The sequence below is a fragment of the Seriola aureovittata genome, chromosome 6, assembly GCF_021018895.1.
Source record: "Seriola aureovittata isolate HTS-2021-v1 ecotype China chromosome 6, ASM2101889v1, whole genome shotgun sequence".
NCBI lineage: Eukaryota > Metazoa > Chordata > Actinopteri > Carangiformes > Carangidae > Seriola > Seriola aureovittata.
Window position 1 is genome coordinate 26,593,441 of NC_079369.1, and position 24,335 is coordinate 26,617,775.

At 41.3% G+C, this 24,335-nt stretch overlaps 1 protein-coding gene across 1 annotated transcript in view; it reads right to left on the reverse strand.

Moving 5' to 3' along the window:
* Nucleotides 1-24,335, reverse strand: part of pik3r3b (phosphoinositide-3-kinase, regulatory subunit 3b (gamma)) — a 208,053-nt gene that overhangs the window by 85,613 nt on the left and 98,105 nt on the right. Inside the window, exons 6-7 of the mRNA XM_056377704.1 lie at nucleotides 21,283-21,475; nucleotides 18,377-18,462 (exon numbers count right to left, since the gene is read on the reverse strand). Coding sequence (XP_056233679.1) covers nucleotides 18,377-18,462; nucleotides 21,283-21,475 — 279 coding nt within the window. The remainder of the gene's footprint in view (nucleotides 1-18,376; nucleotides 18,463-21,282; nucleotides 21,476-24,335) is intronic.

The window sequence follows — 24,335 nt, forward strand, 5'->3', positions numbered from 1 at the left end:
CAGCCTGAATTATAGTTTTAATCAGCCCCTGCCTTTGTGTAGCAAGGTGAAGAGTCAGGATGTGGAGGTCTGAGCTTGAAAGCCTGTTTTTATTAACTGTTTCCACACCTTTACCACAGTTGTTTTACCATAACCGCCATCTTTCCCTGACCTAGCCAATCTGTAGTTGTCATGCATGAATATTGTAACACTGGCATCGAATCAATCTGAGGTTTTGAGGAACAATTTCCAAACCGTTGTCTGGTCTAAGAGTCGTTTTACAGCCTGAATGTTCTGTGTCGTCTTCTTCCAGTTTCACTCCTCTGCTGCAACATGAAGCCTGACGTGACACCAGAGCCACAATGGAGCGCTCAGCAACCTCAAGGTTACAGATCAGAGCCATTATCTCATATAACTCTGCAGTGACACACACACACACACACACTGTCACTCTCACACAGACACTCAGAGTCCACTTGTTCGATCCACAGCAGGAGCTTCTCCCACTTTTTCCCTAATTGAATAGAAAACTGCTTCAGCCCACTGCCTGTCGATTAGTGTGTTTGTAGATGTGTGTGTGTGTGTGTGTGTGTGTGTGTAAGTGTGTGTGCGAGCGGTGTGCGGACATCGAGGGGAATCCCTTTAGGTTGAGCGAGCGAGGTCGAGTTGGAATGAAGCTAATGAGATTAGTCAGAAAGTCAGGAATTAAAGTGTGCACTGAGCTCGATGGGAAGCTAATTTAATCAGAGGTCCTTGAAGGCGGCGCTGCGCTCGGGACAGATCAGCTGCTCTCAGCCGCCCTGATAAGAAGTCACAGTACAATGAGGTCGCTGACTGAGGGCCAAGTGAGGACGCGCCGCGATCACGTGTCAGAGAAGCGTTGAAGGAGAAACACACATGTGGACTGCGGCACCTGAATGCACAACAGCTTTTGGTTCATGTGGTTTATTCACCACAAACAGCCAATGTAGCAACTGTGCAGATGTTAGTTATGGGTACAAGCAAAAGATCATGGGCAGAGTGTGTCTGTACTGCGATTAATATGATGTCAGGGTGTCGTGTAGATGTTCTGTTCTGTTTCATTTGTTGAGCTCACATCGGCCCCAGCTAGAGTGGTACAGAGTTTTTTGACCAAACAGATTTTGTTTTCGAAATAAATAACCGTCACCCTTTTGTTTCCTTGGTTGTACGACAATTCGGAGCGCGTCTAACTGCAGGCGGCAGGTTTGGATCAAAGGATTGCCTGTACGATGGTGATTATATGACACTAAGATGAGGCAAACTTTACTGAAACTGATGGCTGCTGTCACTTTATGTGGATTTTTTCTATATGAGCTTTAGCATTTTATGTTTGTTTTTATGTTTGATGAAACTAATATACAAGAATGTTATTTTTTACCTGGCTGCAAAACATATTTCCCTTCAGAGGCAATAACGTCAAAGTTGACGTCTCTCTGTCTTAAACCAACCACAGAAAACAAACCCCAAGAACAATGTCTGAGTCTACGTCCACACTACTACTCCGTCCAGACGACCATTTTAGATCCATATCAAAAACGAAGAAACGCACACACATACATGACCATTCACGCACACTGAGCATGTGCGAGCCGGTGTAAACAGGAAGCGGACTGTCCACTGCGCTGCTGATTAGTCGCACAGAATACTAAGAACAAGGAAAAGCAAAGACGGTTGTTGCGTTAAAAATTGAACTCAACAACAGCCGCTAGCAAAGACAACAAGGTCAGTAATGCTTGTAATTCATTATCCATGTTGCTTCCACCACTGATCCAACAGATCCAAAAGTCTCGGTTTTAGGGGCTCGAAAACTCCGGAGTCATGTGGACGCCAGGCATAAACGTAGCAAAAGATACGTTTTAAAAGTTAGAGTTTCATGTTCATCCACCACTCAGACATCCAAACCCCTTACCTTCTGCCTGGCTAGATAAAGGCCACATTACTTGCTGCACTGGCTCTGAACATCCGCATTCGGACAGAGTAAATCATGACGTACAGATTTGTCCAGTGTAGACCTAACTCTTTTCATTCATGAAACAGCATCAAAAAATCCCATAATCCATTGTTCCTGAATTTGTAGTATTAGTCACAGTTTCAGTCATTAGCAGTGATTCTGGACAGTGATAAAGGAAAAAAAGGCTATAGAGGGAAGAGGGAAGGATGGAGAGAGTTGAGCTGGATGTAGAGGAATCAGGCAGAAAGATGAAGAGGGAAGAGGGAGAGGAGAAAAATGGCTGTAAAAGCAGAGATGGATGGATGGATGGAGAAAGAAGAGAAGAGGAGAAGATATAGAGAGAGATGGAGAAAGAGGAGAAGGAGAGGACATCTGCTGTTAGCTGCAGGGTTTGAGTGAATGCCAGAGATGAGGTCAGAGCAGCCTCCACGCTGACCACCAGGCTGGGACACATAGGTGAAAGCTCCTGATTTCACTGCAATCAAACATTCACACTGACAAATCATCACATTTTTGAAACAGAAAGAGACGTTTCACATCAGTTGCTATAAGGAAGAAAAAAAAAATCAGGCTGTAGATCAGGGACTCGACGTAGAGTTAGAAAACAGTATAAATAGTGAATGAACAGAAAGTTTAGGCTCTACTTTAAAAACATGGTTGCATCATTTCACACCAGTATCAGAAAATAACACTGCGTCACACAAAGTGTCTCTTTATTGTACTGGCATTATGATTTGTGTTAACTGATGCATTATACATATCTGCATCTCATCACATTTCAGCGAACATTAGAGCTTCCTCTCTTCTGATCTCACAGAGCTCCACAGAGAAGCCCAAGAGAAGAGATGTAAAACTACATTGAGATGGCTTTTGGTTTTTAGAAACCACAAGTATATCTTCTTATGGATCAACACTCATACTCCAGGAACACAGGAAAAGTGTAAAATATGGCTGAGGGCGGAGACTGCTTTGTTGTGACATCACAAAGTTACAGAAGTTCTGATGGCTGATTTTAATGCCCAGTGTCTGAATACAGGCTGTGTGCATTTCTCTGTGGACTGAGGCTTTGATACTTTCACAGTATTAATATAAAACCTAGACCTGCTTTATAATCAAACAACACATGGACATCTACCTTTATACTATAAAGGACCTTTAAGTGACTTTTCTGGTCAGGACTAGTGAAGCCGGACACAAAGCTTCAAAAAATGGAAAACAGCTGTGGCTACAGGCTAACACAGTCTAACACAGTCTAACACAGGCTAACACAGTCTAACACAGGCTAACACAGTCTAACACAGTCTAACACAGTCTAACAGGGCACTGCCTTGTTCATTTATCATCTGACTTCTTTTTAGTGATGTCACCATGTTTTCAAATCTTAGACATTAACATGAGTACAATATCATCATAACTCAAAGAAATGCTACACAAAACTACGACAATATGACTTGTAACTTGTCATATAACATGTAATGGATAATACATCAAACCCAGACTTCTTTAACTTGGTCACAAATAGATTCACATTGTTGTCTGTTCGATCCGTCCTTCAGACAACCTGGATTACATCACCTATGTGAGGGAAGAATGTGTGCCAACACACTGCACCTTTCCAAGGTCACTTATATAAGAAGGCGGATGATGATCAATGTGATCTAACCATGCTTCATGCATATAATACTTTAATATACACACACACACACACACATATATATATAATATTTAATAAAATGTGGGAGACCTTATGGTGCAGTGAATATTTCTCACCACTGAGAAACCAGTGTCTGCACGAGCATATAAAACTCTTCACAGCCTAAAAATATAATAAATATTTCTATTTGTGTGAAACAGAGACAAAAAGAAGGAGAGAGATTTTTATTATTCTTTTGAGAATACAAAACTCATTACTCTTGATCCCTCAAAGGCACCACAAACACATCAGAGCATGCAGCTTGGTTTTGTGTGTGTGTGTGTGTGTGTGTGTGTGTGCGTAGCTGCAGCATGTATTCGGCCAGATGTATGTGTGCCATGAGATCCAGCAGATTACCGTCACCTGTGGTTCTGCTGCCTCAAAGCTCGGCCTGTCAGCCACCAATTACAGCTCCCCAGCCACCCATAAACCTCCCAGCGTGAAAGGAAAGGTGAGATCGTCTCTTTATAGGAAACTGAGGAGGAAAATGTCTCTCTCTCTTTCTCCCCCTCTCCCTCTTTTATCCATCTCAGTCCTTATAATATCAGGCAGATTTCACATCTTTCATATATAGTGCCCTTGACCTTCAAGCAATACGAGGGGCTTGATAGAGCATCATAATGGGGCTCTATAACTTTCCGTGTGGTTGAGCGAGCAGAGCACTGCAGGCTAGAGGGGCAGCTTGCTACAGATTAGCTGTTAAAGTGTGTTGCCATAACTCGTTGAGCCCGTAAAACACATAAAACACAGCAGGTCAGGTACAAAGTCAGGATGCTAGAAGAAGGAAAAGAATCCAAGTCATTTACTCTACTGTTGAATCCAACAATGTAAAAAAAAATCTAATATTAAAGGATAAAGGTGGCATTAATCTACATTTTTCTATTTTCAGCAAAAAAAGAACTGTAGAGCTGTATCTTTGTTTGACTGTTTTATCTTTTAGTGTCATATTCCTATCGTCAAAAACTATAAATTGACTAAACAACTCAACATGAGCACCTTGTTATTTTTATTCTGGGGATATACTTACACATAGCTAGTATTTGCATTTGTGTTGTAATTTTATCCCTTTTAATTCTCAGTCTTGCCAGTACATAAACACTTATCTGAAAATGCACATTCAAAACCAAGGTCTAAAGCGCTGCTGTCTCTTTAAATGACATTAAAACGTTTGTCAATCACCCCCACTTGCAAACATTTTTTTCGTAGGTGAGTGCAGGAAAGGGAAATACATCTAGTGCTATGATTGGTCAAACTCTTTTGTAAACTGCTTTTCGACAGACTAAAATGTGTACCTGCTAGGCAAAATGTGTAGAGGCTGGCAGGTAGAGAGATAAGGTAAGATACTGTATATTGGGCTTTGGATACACAGCCAAACCAATCTGCAATGCATATAGATATACCTGGGTATCATCTGCATTGAAGTGATGAGAGAAACCATGTGAGTGGATCATTAAACACAGGGAGCTGGTGTACATTGAAAAGAGAAGGGGATCAAGAACAGATCACTGGGGTACACCTGTGGAAATGATGAGACTCTTGAGACACTGTGAGGTTGCCTAATATACTGTCGTCCATAAAGTTGGAATAATTTTGTTTTCAGATACAATCCTCTGTTTATTCCTATTTAAATGCATCAGTAATCACTTTTGACCAGGTGCAATGATGATTACATTATGTGTCCCAATTACCCAGGTGAGATGAAATAAATCAGACTGTCACAATCATTTCATGGAAAAAGGAAAAAAATATTTTATTCCAACTTTATGAGCAACGTCGTACTTCAGTGGGTGCCCAGTCCGAGTATAGTGGATAGGAGGATTTAATAGTTCCTGTTTAAAGGTCCAGCAAGATTTAGCAGCTGCAAAGATTTAGTTGCTTTTAGCTAACTGTTTTGGTTTTGCAGCACATTTCCTGTCCGGTTTAGACTCAGTGCTTCCAGTAGCAGCAGCAGGCATCTGTTTTTAATCAAATAAGCTGTGATAAACCCACTGTCCACTACCTGCCCAGCACCTAACACAACACAGACAAAGTCAGAGACCAGCTGGGGAAGAAAGTGGAAAATTTAGCAACTAAACAGTTAGATATTTGTCTCCGGAGTTGGTGGAGACCTAAAAAGAGAGGGAGTTTTAAAACTTCAGTTGGACACAGACCACCTGAAGTCATCCCACTGGTGGGATGATCTTATTGATCTGTGTTGGCTGGATGTAAGAGTAGGACACTGATGGCTAACGCGTTAGCTATACCACCTTTATACACAAATGATATGTCAGGGAAGTGGGTTAGCATGTTCTTCTTTTCCACAATGGCCAAAAAACAAATGCAGCTTTAAAATAATCTAAAAAAAACAGGTGATGTTAACATATTTATTTTATCAAGGGTGGACTCTTTGCGGTGTAGCTGACCACAGAGGCTGTGAGGGAGATAAAAACAAAGACAAGACAAAAAAGGGCTACAAACACCTACTTATCCCTAGATGCTCCTCCATCGGTTTATTCCTAAACTTGGCATAAACAATTCGTCACCTACAGTAGCTCGGCTAACAGAGGCCTAATTCACGTCATATGAAGTCATGAAACTCCGGAGGCTGAATTCATAAAGCCTTCCAAGGCCAAAAGCTGCTCCAAACCGACCAATTTAGGAGTAAAATTCGACAAAACACAAGGCAGGATGAAGTGCTTCGTGCATACTGATCAGCCCACTCTGTGGCCAGCTGTTCCCAGAGCTGCCCAGAGGTAAAGAAAACCAACTCATTAGTAATTCACATCGGGCTGAGTCAGGAGGAGAAAACAGTAGGTCTGATTTAAAAACAGAATTATTATTGCTGAAAAACAACATCTCCCCAGTGGAAGGTGAAGGGAGAGAAGTTGTCAAGAGGCAAAAACACACAGTAGACATGGAGAGAGAAACAGATACAAACTGATACCGTGACCCCATGTTCAAAATTCATTATGTTTCCAAAAACATCTCAACATGGGACACCACACATGATATTCACAGATATCCTCAAATCTACTATGTGTCATGAGCATGCATCTGTCTGTTTGTGTATGTTAGAGTAAAATAATTAAGTAATTTCTGAATCTGCTTGCATCATGACCCCTGTTCTATCCATATTCATCTGATCTCTGATCAATAAGGATGATTTCTGATCTATTGGCCATTAAACATTTTCAAATGCATCAACAAAAAAAAAGGTCACAAAACAATTCATGTGACTATTGGTGGTGACTAAAAAGAGAAATTGTGGTCAGTCATTAACTGTTGGTAGGAAAAGGAACGCAAACAGGAATGCCCCATTGGCTAAAATCCTGTCTACACAGGATGCATTTCAGCTCCTTTAGAATTTTAATCAATACAGATGTCTATACTGGCTGGAGCCCAAAGCATTTTTTTTTTTTTTTACAATTCATGTGTTTTTACCTTTGACTTCATGTGCATTGATTTCTTATTAGGAAGTAAACGCTAACAAAATGCTCCTATGTGCAGCACTGGAGTCTGTCTCCAACAGTGAGTCAATCCCCATAGACTCCCATGTTACATGTTTACAGCCTGGTACAAAAACAGTTTTGGTCTCTATAGCTAATTAGCTCCTTCATGACAACTGTACGGGGGGTGACTTTTTATTAACTCACGAATCCTTATCCTCAAAGTCTCAGCTCCACACATGCCCCTCGTCTTTGCACATTTTTGGATTAGCTGGGCGTTAGGGGTGGAGTCAGTGCTTTGCTTGACCAACCATCCATCCTGATCTCTTTACCAGCGCTAACAAGTCCACGTTACTTTTCTGCAAAAAATAAAAAAAGACAAAAAGGGTTGTTATTTTATAAAACCACAAGAGGGAACTTGTCAGGAACACACACACAGGTTGTTTTACCTTTTTTTCTAAGGTTCGTTGAGTGGCTTTAGGTCTGGAGTCCTCATTTATTGTAAGTGTAACCTCAGAAGTTTACCATATAAATTTGTGCTGTTTATTTAGGTGTGCAATATTTATTTATTATTTAGTTTATTATATAATTAATTAATACTACTTTAGTCTATTATATAATTTCATTATCACTGCAGCACTTAATTATTATACGTATAATTTAGAATTCATAGGTTGTTTACAACCCCCTTTAGAGCGGAGCACTTTTGGTTCCCACGTGCCATTGTTTGCAGGGGGACAGGTGTGAATGACAGCCTTTTGAGGGACTTAAATGTGCTGCTAAGAGGTTAGGATAAAGTTGTGTCAACTGTCCTACCATGTATATAACATAAAATTCATGGTTTTCAGTTAACTTGGTCAAGCAGTGTTCTGCCAGTGTTTGAGTGATTGCTCACACATGTTGGAGAGGACTGCTGCTCTGATGCCTCGGCCCGCATCAGGTCATGTCAGAGAAAGAGAAGGGGCTGAACAAAGAGACGGATGTTGAGAGATACTGTAGAGAGAGTGAGAGGTGGTGGTGGCAGACAGAGATGTAGACAGGAGGCAGCACATTGGTATTCATGGCTGGTTTCAGCTCATCCATCCATCCCCGCCTCATAGTCTTTACATCACATTTGCCCTTCAGCGCAGCAAAATGTCTCACACACAGCTGGTGGAAACTACACATCTGCTCGCAGGGGAGCTGGACAGTCGATCACACACACACGTGCCTATGAAGGCACGCTTGTGTGTGTGTGCTTGTGTGTGTGTGTGTGTGTGTGTGTGTGTGTGTGTGTGTGTGTGTGTGTGTGTTGGTGCTCACACACTGTGCTGCTGAGCCTCAGCAAAAACAAGCTTTTTTAATTGCTACATGGGAGAATCAGATGTTTCATTTTCACTTTATGTGCATCATTATAACTTTGGGTCATAAGTTCAATGCATTATTGGTGGCTTGTGTTATAGCTTTAGTAGCATTTCCATATTATTATTATTCTCGGACTGTAACAGATTATCCTCTCAGGAGTAGAGTGCCTCAACTTCTGAGCTCCATTAACTGAGCAACCAGTTACTGAGAAGTCTGCGGGCTTCTTACTGGTAGGAGCTGATGCAATGTGAGCAGCAGTCTGTTTCAATGAGCCTGCATCCTGAGACAACTTCTGGAATTATGGTATTAAACAGAAAAAACGGATGTGAACTGTGATTCCATTTCATTTAACACAGGAGTGAAGAGCAGGGCTGTTAGATAAAATGATGTTAAGAATGACAAAAAATTTAAAGGTAGTAAAGTAACACATGGATCCAGCCATAAATAAATGTATGTAGACTCCACGAGCAACAAGTCCTCCAACTTAAAGCTCCATATTTTCATTCTCTCCTGTGTTTTATTTGAGGTGTTGATACATAAGAAGATATATTTGTGGTTTCAATAACCAAAAAGCATCTCAAAAGGTTTTACATATCCTCTCTTGGGCTTCTCTCTGGAGCTCTAGTAACAACAGGTTGGTGAGCCAATCAGAAGAGAGGAGGCTATGAGCCTCTCTATGAGCCTCTCTTCTGATTGGCTGACTGTTTTCTGAGTGATCCAATAAAAATATAGCAGATGCCAGGTAAACACTCCAAATCCTGCAAGGTTTGGATGGTGGGTCCAGGTAGGGGCTTGGGGCATGGCGACTGCTTTGTTGTGACATCACAAAGTTACAGAAGTCCTGGAGGCTTGTTTAAAGCTCTAAAATATTAATTAGGGCCTGAGCACCAAAGGGTGTGAGAACCACATTGAAATTGAAATGTTTATTGACAAATTACTTTTGTAAGATGATAACAAAATATGAGCATATTTCGACAATACCACGAAAGCCTGTAGATGATGATATTGAATAGAGTTCTGCAGGGGTAATGTATTTTTGTAGTCCAACCCTGACGGTAGCATCACCCTGGTTCCATCCACAAACAGCCAATGGGATTTTTACATTGTGTTTTGGATTATTACAGAAACTAAACAACAGTTTATGATCCTGACAGGTTTTGTTCAGCAGGACAATCTTCACTAATGAACACCACTTTATGATGTTTGGAGCCTAAATACAATCAGCAGAAGTAAAAAGCTAATGTTAGCCTATAAACCAACTACACCACGATCACATGACTTCGACGTCAACACCATTAAACTTCAACTTTTAGTTTGAGCTCTGACCTTTTCTACAAAAGCCTTTCCTCTTACAAAGTTAGTAACAGTTTGTATAAACACAACAAGGCTGTAAAGGTGGACTGGTGAGTAGATCGGTTTTCATGTTCAACGTGATGACATTTAATGTCCACAACAACCTCTTTAGTCTCATGTAGACCCTTGTTAGCAACCGGCCTTTTTTAACTGACGTAAAAGCTTAAAGAAATCAGGACTGGGGTATTTACTGATGTATTTTGTGTCATAGAATAAAACCTGAAAATGTCCTGAGTTTGTGTTTTAACCACAGACCTTATTTCAGTCATCTAACAAAAAACACAGAGACTTCAGGATGAGGGAACAGCAAGTGCTAAAATGCAAAGTTATTTCCAAATTTTAAGACAGAAAGTTCAATTATTTCACAGTGGAAAACTACAAACTTTAAAACAAGGTGTCTCCATGAGGGTGAGAGCTAAATTGTTAATAGAAACATGATTTTGAGATGTGGTAAAGAGAAAGCAGAACAAAAGAGATGGAGGGAGGAAAGGACAGAGGGAGAGAGGGGCAGTATGTGGCAGGAAGTGCAGCCTCTGTCCCTTATGAGCCTTAAAATTACATATGAGGGGATAAACATGGGAGCCAGGGGCTGTTTGATGTTAATTCAAGCTTTACATGAGCACATTACAGCAGAATTTGGACATTAACCAGGGGAGAGCTTCTTCCCAGAATGCATCATAAAACAACTCAACCAGAGAGGAGTGTGCTGGATGATGAGTATTATAAGATAATCCTCTAATAGAGACTGAGCTGAGGGATAAGGCTGTGTAGGGCTGAGGGATGGGGCTGTGTCGGGGGATGGGGGTGGCGGGACTACTACACCACTGAAGATTTTAACCTTTTAAATAGCACTTCTGTTCCCTGAGGAGGGTCTTAAACATCCCGGCCTGAATCAAATGATGGACTCAAAGGTTTAAAGGAGAGAATTACATATTAAACACAACTCATATGTTCTGGACTGAAGAAAACTTATGATTCTCAGCATCATCTTGGTTCTCTGTTATGGTACTAAAAATTCAGCTGTTAGCTAAATAGCCAAAAACTCTGAGCTGTAGTCTCTGAAGATCTTTGTGAAAGGTGCTGAAGCAAGAGTGTGGCGAGTGTTTAAAAACTGTCAGAGCCAGGGGATATGACTTCAAATCAACCTCATGATTATTTCAAACTTTTACCTCAATTACGATTAATGAACGATTACTTTGGCGATTATTGATCTCTCTCTTTTGCTGAGCCATCCACTCTTCATATTTGTGATTTGTGTATACAAATGCAAATGTTTCTGCCCGTCCACACTGCAACCCAACCCTGTTTACCAAAGTCTTCTTTTAGGGGCTGGAAAATTAATGTGGTAAATGTAGCAAAAGTGGTTCGTTTTAAAAGTAAAACGCATCAGTCTGGACGTAGTGCGCTCATGTGATTCATATCACCAGCTTCGCTTTGAGTGAATGCGGACTAATGTTAGTTGGATGGGGCCAAGTCATGTGGCTGAAGAAGAGGCAGTATTTTTTTAAGGGGGCAGGTTATGAACATAGCTCCGTTGTCCAACAGTTTGATTAACCGACAAGAGCAAGATGAAGTCGGTGAAAGGTTCCAAATGTCAGTTTTGATACTTTTTTGATAAACTTCTCAGCCCTAAACGTCAGCATGCTAACAGCAGGTTAGCAGCTATAGTTTTTATCATGTTAGCTTGACACGCTATCATGCTAACATTTACTACTAAGCTGAGGCTGATTTTTTCCAGGTCTTTGGTCTTAGTTTACTTGATGACAGCAATAGATAATATGTCAAAGTTATAACAATTCTCCTTCAAGGGAGCGTGAATATCTGCACTAAATTTTATGACTAATACTTTTGGGGGAATTTAACGCAAGACTGATAATGGTAAATTTATGTGAGAGCTTGATGAAAGTTAAAATGAATCGGCAGAGGATTTTTCCAGTTCATCCTCTGGGCACCATAAATGTATGTATCACATTTCATGGCAATCAGTCATGTAGTTATGGAGATACAGTATGCCTTTGATATCTGCAGATAGCAAAACTAAGAACGAAGAGTTCACCATGGAGGGTTCGTCTTAGTAGTACTCAGTTTTGGATTTGGAATTTTCGATGAGCTGGTTCATATCTGAGCTTCCACGATTTCACAATCCTCTGAGATTGACAACAGTGGCTTTGACTGTGTGTGTGTGTGTGTGTGTGTGTGTGTGTGTGTGTTTGTGTGTGTGTGTGTGTGTGTGTGTGTGAGTGCCTGCTGTGACCCTCACCTCCTGACCTCTTGTTGGGACTGACCAGGCCACATGTCTCCCTGTATCCAGCTAACAAAGCCATTTCAAAGGCCATTACCTTCATCTCTCGCTGTACTGACCCCTGACCTCATGATATGGTGGACGAGAGAGAGGGAGAGAGAGAGAGGGGGAGAGAGAGAGGGGGGGGGGGAGAGAGTGAGAGGGAAGATCTACTTGGATATCTGAACTCCTAAGTGGATCTCAATAAACCGGAAAAGTCCAGTCAAATTTTGTTTTTTTTATTTTGCAAAATTTGGTGAAAAACTGTTTTGATTTCAATTTATGTCAGTACAGTTAACATTAGCAGCGTTTGGCACAGAATTATGATGGAGCGAGGTTAACCTGTGTATAATCAGCAAAACATCAAATATTAGTTTTAATTTTAACCACTCCTCTGTTGCATGAATGGGACAATAAAAAGAGGACCTAGGATGGCACCCTGTGGGACGCCACAGGAGATGGTAGCCAAGACAGATGAGGAATTAAGCAATTTAACTAAAGAGGCTGATTTCAATTGAGACTGGTCATAAGAATTAAGAAAAAAATTTATTATGAAGTGGCAGTTTCCAAACAGTGGTACTGGTTCAGAGAAAGTCTGTAGCTCTGCTGTAGAGACATGAGTCTGCAAAATAAGATGAACGATAAGTATATACTGTAACATTACAGGATAGTTAATGACCTTGAACATGGCTCTGTCAGTCAATGCTGTGTCGCCCCTTATTACTCCCTTTCACGCTCACAACAAGATACTGATTTTACACTGAAGCAAGTCATCAGGACGCTATCAGCTGCTACCATCACACCTTCAGAGGAGGTAGGAGAGGCCTTTTTGTGATAATGACCAAAAGGTATGACGCTGTGTGATATCAGAAACATCATTATTCGTTCATGCAAAGGACGTAAAGAAAAGGGAGAATGGATGGATGGCTTGTAGTGTGTGTGTGTGTGTGTGTGTGTGTGTGTTAGTGTGTGTTTGATTAGCTGGTACAGTAAGCCATGTCACTGCGCAGCTGAGGGAGCACAGACTGAAGAGATTCAAACCTACCAAATACTAATAAATACACTCGCTAAAAGCTGAAAACTGGCTTGACCTTAACCATGTTATACAACCATGATGCCCCACACAAATTTACACATGCTCAAGCATGTTTGTCTATGTGTGTGTGTGTAAGTGTGTGTGTGAAGGGTTCACAGTTAAGTCATGTCCTGACTCTACTCCATTGGGAGGAAAGTGCCAGCTTAACATCCAGCGTAATCCTGCTGTACAGGGTCAGCAGCAGGGCACACACACACACACACACACACACACACACACACACACACACACACACACAAACAGACACACACACACAGACACACACACAGACACATACACACACATATACTGTATGTATACCCATACACATATGTAATATTTATGTACTTATATGCATACACATTGTCATCCGAACCTCACACATAGAACACGCCCTCACACACTCCTGGGCACTCTCAGCTCTGACCATGGCACAGTATAAGAGTGTGTGTGTGTGTGTGTATGTGTGTGTGTGTGTGTGTGTGTGTGTGTGTGTGTTATTAGTTTAGAATAAGATCGAGGTCATTCACATATTAGAAGCTGAGAGGCTCCAGACTTCTGATTTCCCCCTTTATTGGTTTAAAAAGTCAAAATGCTTTTACGTAGAAACAAAACCAAACATGTAAAATGTTTTTATTTTCTTTATTTGCTCTTTTACAGCTGCATTTTGAGAAATTAGCTAATTTGAAATGGTAAAAAAGTGAATATTAATCTAAAGTCTGTATTGTGAAGGACAGAGCTGGCATACTTACACATTGTCTCTTGAGTAAATACACAGTGAGGTCACCAGGTTGGATACCATTGTGTCAGTACAATGAACAAAACTTAAACCTGGCTACTGGCAACCAACGCTGCCAACTATTTGTGATTGAAGTCACTTGATAAATGCTAGATGGTGTAACGCGCTAATTTTGATGTGTGTTGTCATTTTGTAGCAATTTGCATATAAATGATTAAAAGTTTATAAGATTAGAACAATTTTTAATGTGAGCTCATCCTCGTCCATCTCTCCCCCCATTTCATCACACCGACCAAATAAATTGTAAAAAGTAAAAAGTAAAGTAAGTAAGTTTTTACACGTTTTCATGCATTTACAGGCAAAGGATTGGACAAAATATAAACTATAGAAGTGCATTTTCACAAAAACTGGCACAATTCGTGTCCTGGAAAAAAAATATTAATTTTCCAGGACAGTCAGCCAGAAAAGCAAACAAGCCTGAGAAAACCAGAACGGGTGGCAACCAGGTGGCAACCCTACTCCCTCCAACTTAAACAACCAATGGATGATTTGCAATGACATCTCAGTAGGAAACCTCCCTAAAGGGGCCCCATTTACCCATTTATTAGAATAAAAAGAATGGGGTTCTGTGATTGGTTACTAGGTATGCCCTTTCAGAGCACATTCACGTCTCTGTCTGGCTGGTGATTGGTCGACCAAAGGTGCTGTTGCTCTGCCCCGTCCACTGAACACTGTCAGTCCAGTGGAGATAAGGTGTGTCCAGAAAGTCTCTAAATATGTAGCTAACTTCTTTCATGAAGAAGTTAAAGGTTTTTAAAAGTCGCCAAATCTAGTGAGAAAATTGCTAAATTACCAACACCACTCTGGAGGAAACGTCCTTAAAGGGGCTTCATGTGTTGATGAGCACTGGCCTTATAATTTGGGATATTTATAATGTGACAACGTTGGAGTTATTTATTTATTCATCTAGGTTTTTATTTTTCTTAACATTTATATTTTGAAAATTCTACTAATGTGAACATTTAGAATAAAAAAAATGTTTAGATTTCATGCATTTTTCGTTGGTGTCAGATTATTTATTACATAATTGTGAGAAACGTTGATTGGAGGGGCCCCCTGGCAATTTTTTGCCTAGGGCCAGACTGGACTCTGGAATCGCCCCTGTTTATGCTAAACTAAGCTAACCACAAACAAGATACACAAATGTCATCTGAAACCTAGCTAGTAATAAAGCAATGCTCTCCATGGAAAGAACAAGGATGAACATGATGAGGGCTGTGATGATGTGAGCAGAGTTTACCACCGTACCCTCCTCGGCTCCATCAGCAGCCAAACAAACGGTCTGAGAGAGAGAAGCAGCGTGTGGAGAAAATGACAGTGTGTGTAAGTGTGTGAGTGTATGTCATATTCTTGCCAAGCTGCGGGCACGATTTGCGTGCCAGGGAAGGAAAACAGCTCATAACAAAAGCAGAGAGAGAGAGGGCCAGAATGTGAATGGGTGTGTTTGGGAGTTTACAATCCTCCCTTTTTTTCCTTCTGATTTTGGCGTGCAGGCTCACAGAGCGGCTGCACGAGGCCAAAGCTTCACAGGCAAAGTGATGTGCACACACACACACGCGCACACACACACACACACACACACACACACACACACACACACACACACACACACACACACATACACACACACACACACACACAGATGCTGAGCTGGAGCACTCAGGTGGAGTAGGACTGGTCGTATATTCAGACTCCATTCGGAGAGCAGGTTGGGAGAGGAGCTCTCCTGAGAGGTCAACAAGCATGAACATAGACACACACACACTCGCAAACCTTTGTTAAGGGGTTAACATACCGCCAACAGGCACTGTGGTGACCCCTGACCTCCACTAATGCTGTCTGGAGGGGTGGAAGGGAGTTAATGGGTGAGAAAAATGCTCACACATGAACCTGACCTCTCTGTTTTAGCCTCTCTCACTCTCTCTCTCTCTGCATTCATCAAACAAAGAGAAGCTCAGTCACACATACAGCCACTGAAACAGCAACCTGAGCTGAACACACACACCTTGACCCATTAAGTATCTGAACATCTCAATGTTTTTGGAGACCTGCACTGCAAGGTGCTGAAATGATTCAGGGCAAACAATTCAAATCCGGACGGCAGTGTACGGATCTGTACCACAGATATGTACCATGGTGCATCAAGCTAATAGGTAAAGGCTAATACAGAACTGCAGGCTACAGAACACACTCTGCATCCTGGGGCTATATCCACACTACTCTTTTCATTTTTAAACAGACGAGTCCAGACGAGCAATCACGTACACTGAGCATGTGCGAGCCGGTGAAAACAGGAGGCAGATTGTCTACTCTGCAGTTGGTTAGTTGCAAAAAATACTACAAACAAGGTACAGGAAATACAGCTGTAGCATTAAAACATAGCAAAAGAGATGTTTTAAAATGAAAACGTAGTAGTGTGGCTGTAGCCTGAAGGATATAAGCTAATTACAGATACAGCATTGACAAATCATAAACCATTCACAACACCAAAAACCTTGAGGATAACCACACCAAATTAATTAGGTGTAATCAGGGTGGCTGCAAATCATTTCACCATTTCCGAAAGAAAATGGAACTATGATGTCAAAAGTTAATGTCCAATTAAAGATTTTTAGAATGACAGATCACACTGAATATTTGGAGAAAGTCCATGAAGTGACATAGTATAGTAGTAATAGTAAACAGAGTATCATCAGCAAAATTCCAAACATTCCTTTTAGTCTTAACCACTCATCTGATGTATTACTGGAACAATAAGCACAGGACCTGCAATGGTTCCCTGTGGGACGCCACAGCAGATACTAGCTAAGGCATTTGAAAAATTAAGCATTTTAACTAAATAGGCTCTGACTCTAAGATTAAAAATGAACAACTTCAGGGCTGTTAGATTAATAATAATCACATAATGAAGCTGTTTATTCACTGGGTCGTGATTTACTCTGTCAAAGGTCAAACAAAATGAGGTCAAAGAAAAGTCATAGGTGAGATCCAGCCCGCTTATCCCTCCAGTGTTGGATGAAGCTGATTTTGTCCTTGTCCGGTCGTGTTTCAACCATAAATCTCACTTTCATCTGTTCACTAGTCCAGCGACCTTTTCCAGTGTCACCTCCAAGTGAACACCACCGCTCCATATAAAGGACACATAACCCCTGAGCCACCGCTATAATCACTGCTACGACCGATGTTTCAACCCCAGCCCGAACACATTGGCCCTCAACACACCAGTACAACATCGTACACACACACACACACACACACACACACACTGACCTACTGACATTTATACACACAAACATGCACTGACCCTCAGACAGTGACCTCAGCAGACTGGCTTGGCCCTTGCAATCAGCAACACACCTGCTGTCTGACCTTTCCTTCGTCCTCATACAGCCTCATTGATTAGGGCATTTCTTAGACGTCAGCATCAGTTCTCAGACTCATGTCAAAAAATATACTCTGTATTTTCAGTAACTAATTAGATGTGAAGTGTCACAGTTTGGGTGCAATCAAAAATGTTCCATCCAAAATTATATGTCTTTTTAAGAATCATGACAGAATTAACATCCTTGGGTCTACATTCAAAGGACCATGGTCTCCAATGTTGGCAATATGGTGTTTTTATTACTTTTCTGACACCAAAATTATTTTTACTCTTTCAAAAGCTTTTACTTTTTCCTTGGAAGTGAGTAATCTCAACTAGAAAAGGAGTAAAATGTCAAATTTTTCCTCCGTGAGGTCACTGTGATGAACACAAACAGTTCATATCAGTGGGCCACTTTTGGTTTTATTCAAAGTTAAAATCACATGTTCCTTCTCTGGCTTAAAGCCCTCTGTTCTAAGAAATGATGCTGTTTTTTTAAGCTTCAGTAGAACTGATGCTGAGGTCTGAGGATTTTCTAAAGTGTACATTAAACAGTCCATATTCACTAAACCAGATATGCCACGTTCACATTCATCCCCTCGCCCTCTGCTGTTAAAACAGGAATGAAAAAGAGGAATAACCACCATGTTCGGTCTCTCCGTACATCGAGGTTGTAAACTGAACTAACAGAGGACAAAGTTAAAGCTGTTGATGTCACGCTTCATGCCCAATTTACCACAGCAACTCAGGCGAAAGAAAAGTTTGTGTTTTCCACATATTTCACAAACCAAACGTGTGTTTTCGGCAGCAGTTGCGGTGCAGCGGGGACGGGGGAGGGAATGTCATGTTTCCAGTGTGAGAAACTTGCACTTGAGGAACAAACTTCAGCCACTGAGCAGAATATTTCAACTGCATGTGTCTGTGTGTGTTTGTGTGTGTGTGTCTTGAGATATGGAACAAAAAACCCGAGCCAAGGGAAATCACATTGCCACAACATACTCACACATCTACAAACAAATATGATGGTTGGTAAGAGAAAGAATAAGAGTGTGTGCATGTGGTGTATGAGTGTGTGTGCATGTTTATTGTCCTACCTGGTGCAGCCTGCATCTCCATGAGACCTCCTGTTGCAATCAGAGCCTCCAAGATCCTGACGTGATGCTCCGGGTTCACGTCCGCACTGTCGACAAAAACAACAACACAGCATGAACACTGAACAACGACAACATTAACTTTTTCATATACCATACCATTTCACATACACATGTACAGATCAGCACTTCTTTTAAATGTCCTCTTATTTAATGATTTCTTTTCTTATTTCTTATTTTTTATCTCATTTTACATTAATGTTTTTAATGTTTTTCATTTTAGATCAATGCTTTTAATGTGTTTTTATGTTCATGTTATGTCTTTTCATGTGACGCACTTGGTGCACGTCATTTCTTTGTTATAAAGTACTTTGTGCGACATTTCTTGAATGAAAGGTGCTATACAAATAAATTTACATTTCCATAGACGAAAAAAAGAGATGAAATATTCTAACACGGGATCTGGTTCAAATAGCATGGCATGCTATGAAACACCGCCCCACTCTCTCCCCGCCCATTGTGTACGTCAGAGGTGGATTGGTTGACCCAGCTACGCAAACAATCACCACTTCTGACTCACTAACTTCCTTACCAATTTCACTACATCTCCACAACACACACACACGCCGCCACAGGGAGAAATTCCTTGGTAATTTCTGGAAAAACAGACGCAGACGAGCTTGTGCAGGGTGCAGAGAAACAAAAAAGTACCATCCAGCCCTGTTGATGCCATTCTCTTAGCTCTTAAACTTCTGGATGTTGATGTTATAACAGGCAGGGATCACTACAAAAATAACTGGTCTTTGTTCTGGATCAAGACAAGTTCAAAAAGTGCAACAACATCAGGCCAGGATGTTTTTCCAGCTCTTTGGCTAGCTGTCTCACATATGCTGAATGAAACGGGAATACCCTTCCCACCCAGATGCTGTGGGACTTTTTGCAAGAGTAGTGGCTGTGGCTGGAATAATCAATGGTTTTACGCAATAAATGGAAAGAATAAAGAAATGGTTGAAATGCCAAAGAGTGTGAATGACATTTCACAGCTGTGTGGGAAGTACCTTATCATTTGTGGCTTTCATGTTTTGATTTGAATTCTGATTTTATATAAAAAGCCTTGAAACATGTACAGAACAAAATGTGAGAAATTAAATTTTCCCAGACAATTAGACATTTGATTTTATATTAGCTCTGCCTCTTAAAAGTGCTATCTCATAATTATAAAACAGTTTTCTTTTTATGCTATGCTTGTGTTATACTACACAGCACTCGTGTCTGAATTCCCCATCACCACCTAAAGAGTACCAATATGGGAGAGGTTTTTTTGAGTGGCCAGGGTTTTAGAAATATATCATGTTTATTTGACTGCACAAAAGATGAACAACTGTGTTAGAAAATATCTGGTTCTTTGAGAGAAAAAGTCAAAGGTACAAGCCTGTGGACATAAAAACTGTAGGAGAGAAGTTAAACTACAACTCCCATAGTGCATTTCAGAAAAAAACATCCAGTCACTGAACATTTTGGATGTGTGATCTGCTAATGGCATGCTAATGCTAAGGATTACACTAGATAATCTGTTTTGTTAACTTTGGCGACACCTGTGGTGATAAGTGGTAATTGCAGGTTTGTTGTTGAACCATCACGCAGGATTTCTGCCAGAACTCGTCACTAACTTTAACTGTGTCTCAGTTCAGGGGCCGCATCCTACGAATGATTTCCACTTTGCGTCACCCTTACCGTTGCATCACAAACTGCAGCTTCCATCGCTTAGCAACACTTGGGCAACGAAGGATCCACCCACTGGAAGGAAAAGAAGAACGCAATTCTCGGCCACGTATGAAAGAGCCATAGTTGTGCCGCTGTGACGCAATCGTTCTTCAAACGCAGCCTCTGAAGGATGCCGCCCCTGAGCTGAGATGCAGCCTGTGACTCATGTTGTTTGTGATTTTGCGGGTGAGTCACACCAGACACCCAGTTCATAAGACTGTAAAATGCAAGAACTTCTACATAATTTCATCAACGGGTGATAGGCTCATGCTTTTTAATGAAAATCTTCGAGATAGCCACTTTAAATCAGTTCCATCTCGGTGTACGGGTCGGCTCTGGGCGACTTATGGTTCAGTGTTTTGTTCCATATTTGAATGAGTGTTTTGAATTTGTTGCAAACTGATTCATGCCTCTGACTGGCTTCTTATCCATGGCAATGCCAGCTAAGGTCATGAGTATCATAGTATTCAGAGCATCCACTAAACAGAAACATGATTCCTCAGAAACAAAGCTGAAATAATACAAACGTGGCAGCCAGAATTTATGTTTTTATCATCCAGGAGACTCCAGTGTTTCTATGCTGAGGTAACACTGGGGATATTAATGAAAAGAACATTCTGATTTGAATTGGGATTTCACAGTCGGGGAAATTCCTTCCAGATCTGGTGGTTTTAGGGGGGGGGGGGGGGGGGGGGGGTGTTTCTCTCTTCTGTGACTCAAGGTTTTGCTCCATTTTTCCTGTTACCTGCTCGAGGGAAGTGTCATTGTTTCTGTCCCCCCAGAGATTGACTCTGTGATAATCAACCGTACATGTGCACCTCATTTGAATTTGAATAGATAAAGAAGCGAATATGAGAGACATTAAGTACGCAGTGAGACACAACATGGTGTCCTGATCAAAGAAAATAATGCATGGTGTGGAGGTAAACAACGCCACGAGCTGTTTTCTTTACACCTGGAAACATATTCTCTCTTTTATATCATGGCCTCATGCTGTGTTTACATCCTCCTCAGTGTTTCACAGTGTTTTTGTCAGTGTGAGCCGCGGTTAGCCGACTTTCACCATGTCTGAAACCGTCTAACAGTTGAGGACACCTGCCAGCCAATCGTAAACAAACAAGTTAAGATGAATAAATGAGCCGTACCTGAGAGTGGAGTGCTTGAAGACGGCCTCGGCGAAGGCCTGTCCCAGGAGCCTGGAGCCAGTCTGGTTGTGTTGGCTGACCCGGGCCAGGTGTCTGCTGAGGTGGAGCAGCAGCTGGTGGTTGGCCTGAGGGATGCTGGGAGACTCCAGGATCCTCTTAAGCCTCTCCCCGCACTCCTCTACACTCTGACTCTCTAGAAGACAAGAACAATACCCTTATTTAATTTGATTTAGCTTCCATTTAAACATGTGCACTTTATTAGGAACACCATATGAATACTGGGTGGAGCCTCGATTTGCTTCACAGGATCTTTGAAATTTTCCTTTGACATTCTGCTCCATGTCGACATCATCTCTGCAGATTTGTCAGTTGCTAATTTCCTGTTCTACCATGTCCCAAAGGTGGTGTACTGCATCCAGATCTGGGGCCTCATTTATAACTGTTCCAGGCACAAAACAGGGCCTGAAAGAGGCATCTGCCATTTCCCACACAAAAGCTATGATGTACGAAAACCATAGACTGTAAATAAAGATGGACGTAGCCACTGTGATGTCACCCACAGGTTTCTGAAGAGCAGGTTTGAAGCTCAGAGTGAGCTGCTCCACTGTCGCCACCTTGCCAGTACCTGACTCCGCCCCTAACTCCCAGCTAATCCATAAATGGGAAAAGAGGAGGGGCGTGTCGAGCCGAGACTTCGGTGCATGACAGTTTGTGCCAAACATACGCTCATCCACCTGTTAATCAAAGCGGCCACACCTCAATTCCCATAACTTTAATCCTTAATAAAAATGTAAACAGGTGAGTTACATAAACAGTTGTCATGAAGGAGCAAATAAGCTCTAGAGACCAAAACTGTTTTTTGTACCAGGCTGTAAACATGTTTATTTCTGCTGAAAAGTTGGACATTTTAACATGGGAGTCAATGGAGACTGACTCACTGTTGGAGCCAGACTCTAGTGGTCATTAGAGGAACTGCAGGTTTTGGTTCTTCAGTGTTGGCTTCATGTTTCAGCCTCGGAAGCTGATGCTTGATAAATACAAATGTGACGGGAGAACATGCACACATGTACGCAAACTATGACCCATGCACAGAAACATTTTTAGAATTTAGAATTTCAACTTTTGTGCACACATTTGCTTTTAGTCTGAACTCCTACGCATGTACGTTTTATAAATGATGCCCCTGGTGACTGGGGAGGCCACTGAAGAACACTGAAACCAGTTCGGGACTGACCAGTAGTCAAACAAAAAAAGATGAACATGCATCCATCTATGAGTCTCAGAGCAGACACCCTGCGCACCACATGCATAAACACCTTTCCCATTAAAACACATCTCAGCTTTTCCCTCATTCACATTGAACCCAGAGCAGACGCCCCGACTGTGCTGCCCGGCGAGCAGCACCTCCATTAGCATCCATCCGAGCATGCAGCATCTTGCTGACTTTGAGATGTGTGGCCTTGGCAGGACATCAGTCATTTGAATTCCGACCCAGTCCAGCGCCCAGCTGCTAGCCAGCTAGCCTGACAGAAGCTATGAAAAAAAAAATCACAGGGGCTTCGTATACGGTTGCTTGTAAAAATGTCACAGCAGGAGGCGGCAGGGGATAATACCAACTCCTTTTCTTGCATTAGCCGGGGTTCAGACAATGGGGCGTGTTTGAAGAGGAGCAGACGTATTGATGAGCGCTCTCACCACAGGCCCTTTACCACCGCAAACAAGCAGCAAACAAGAAAACATCTGTGCCTGAGCCTGCTGTGTACTCGCTTTATGACGGGGAGGCTCGGTGGGAGAGCGCAGATCTGCCACTGAACACCACAAGAACCCACAGAAACATTTATCTCTGTCTGGATATGTGTCTGTCTACTCAGGGATTTAGTTCACAACAAGTTTCCTCTTCTACATCCAGTGTCGTCACAGTCCATGTCCGAGTTTATAAGATGTCGCCCAGTGAAATTAAAGTCATATTTTTCAAACCAAAACCTGATCAGGACTCATCTTTAGCAAAATCATACATTCTTCCCTCTGTTTCATTGAGTGTTGTTATGTGTACTTTGTGTTGAAGATGTGTAATTATCAAAATATAATATTAAGTAAACCCTGAAAGTAATTGAAAACTTACACAACTTTTTGTTTAGTTAAAGGAAAGGAAAAAAAGAAAATGTGCATATTCTCTTTCTTTTCCGAATAAGTCTTTTAGTCATAATGAGGTTGCCAGGCAACCAGCAGAGCCTTCATAAAACTTCTGCTCATGGCACATACATCTTCAAGCTACAAGAATATTCATGAATATACTGTTTTACAGCCAGAGGTGTAGTGCTATTTACGTGCATGGTTAAGCTGTGGCTCATTTCAAAGGTTATGTAACCACTGTTCTTATATTCCTATGGTGACAAGTATACACACATCAGTGAACTATGATCACATGATGTGTGATCATGTGATCATAGTGTTACAGCAGGTTGCACCAGGTGAATGAAAACGACTAGTATACGTTTTTAATTGTTTCATTCACTGATTTTGTGTCGAGCAAATGAAGCCACATCGATACACCTTAAATGTCAATGACAACTTTGACCATTTCATTCGTTTTTATCAGCTCTCTACAACCAGATAATGTGAACTGCACATATTTTATTTCATCATTTGGACAAAAAAAAAAAAGACGGCAGCGCTGCACTTATGGTTACAGCACTGGCTCAGGGCAAAGAACATTATATTCATAAGCGGATTGTACTGCATCTCTTTGATTATTTCATAACATACTCCTAAACACATCTTCTGTTATTCAGAAGATAATAAATGTGAAAAAAGAAGAAGGATGTGTTTCTTCACATGGAGTGAAGATTCAGCTTTGTGTCTGGAGCTTCAAGTGCAGAAAGCTGAACATACACATAAGCATGAGCGACCCTGAATATTAACTTCTTATATATGTATGGAGAGTAAGAGATTTGACTGTGACTAGAGGATTGTGTACATATCATGGTTTAATAACAAGAATGACTGGATTAAATGCTCAAAGCACAAAGACAACAGAACATATAGAAACTACA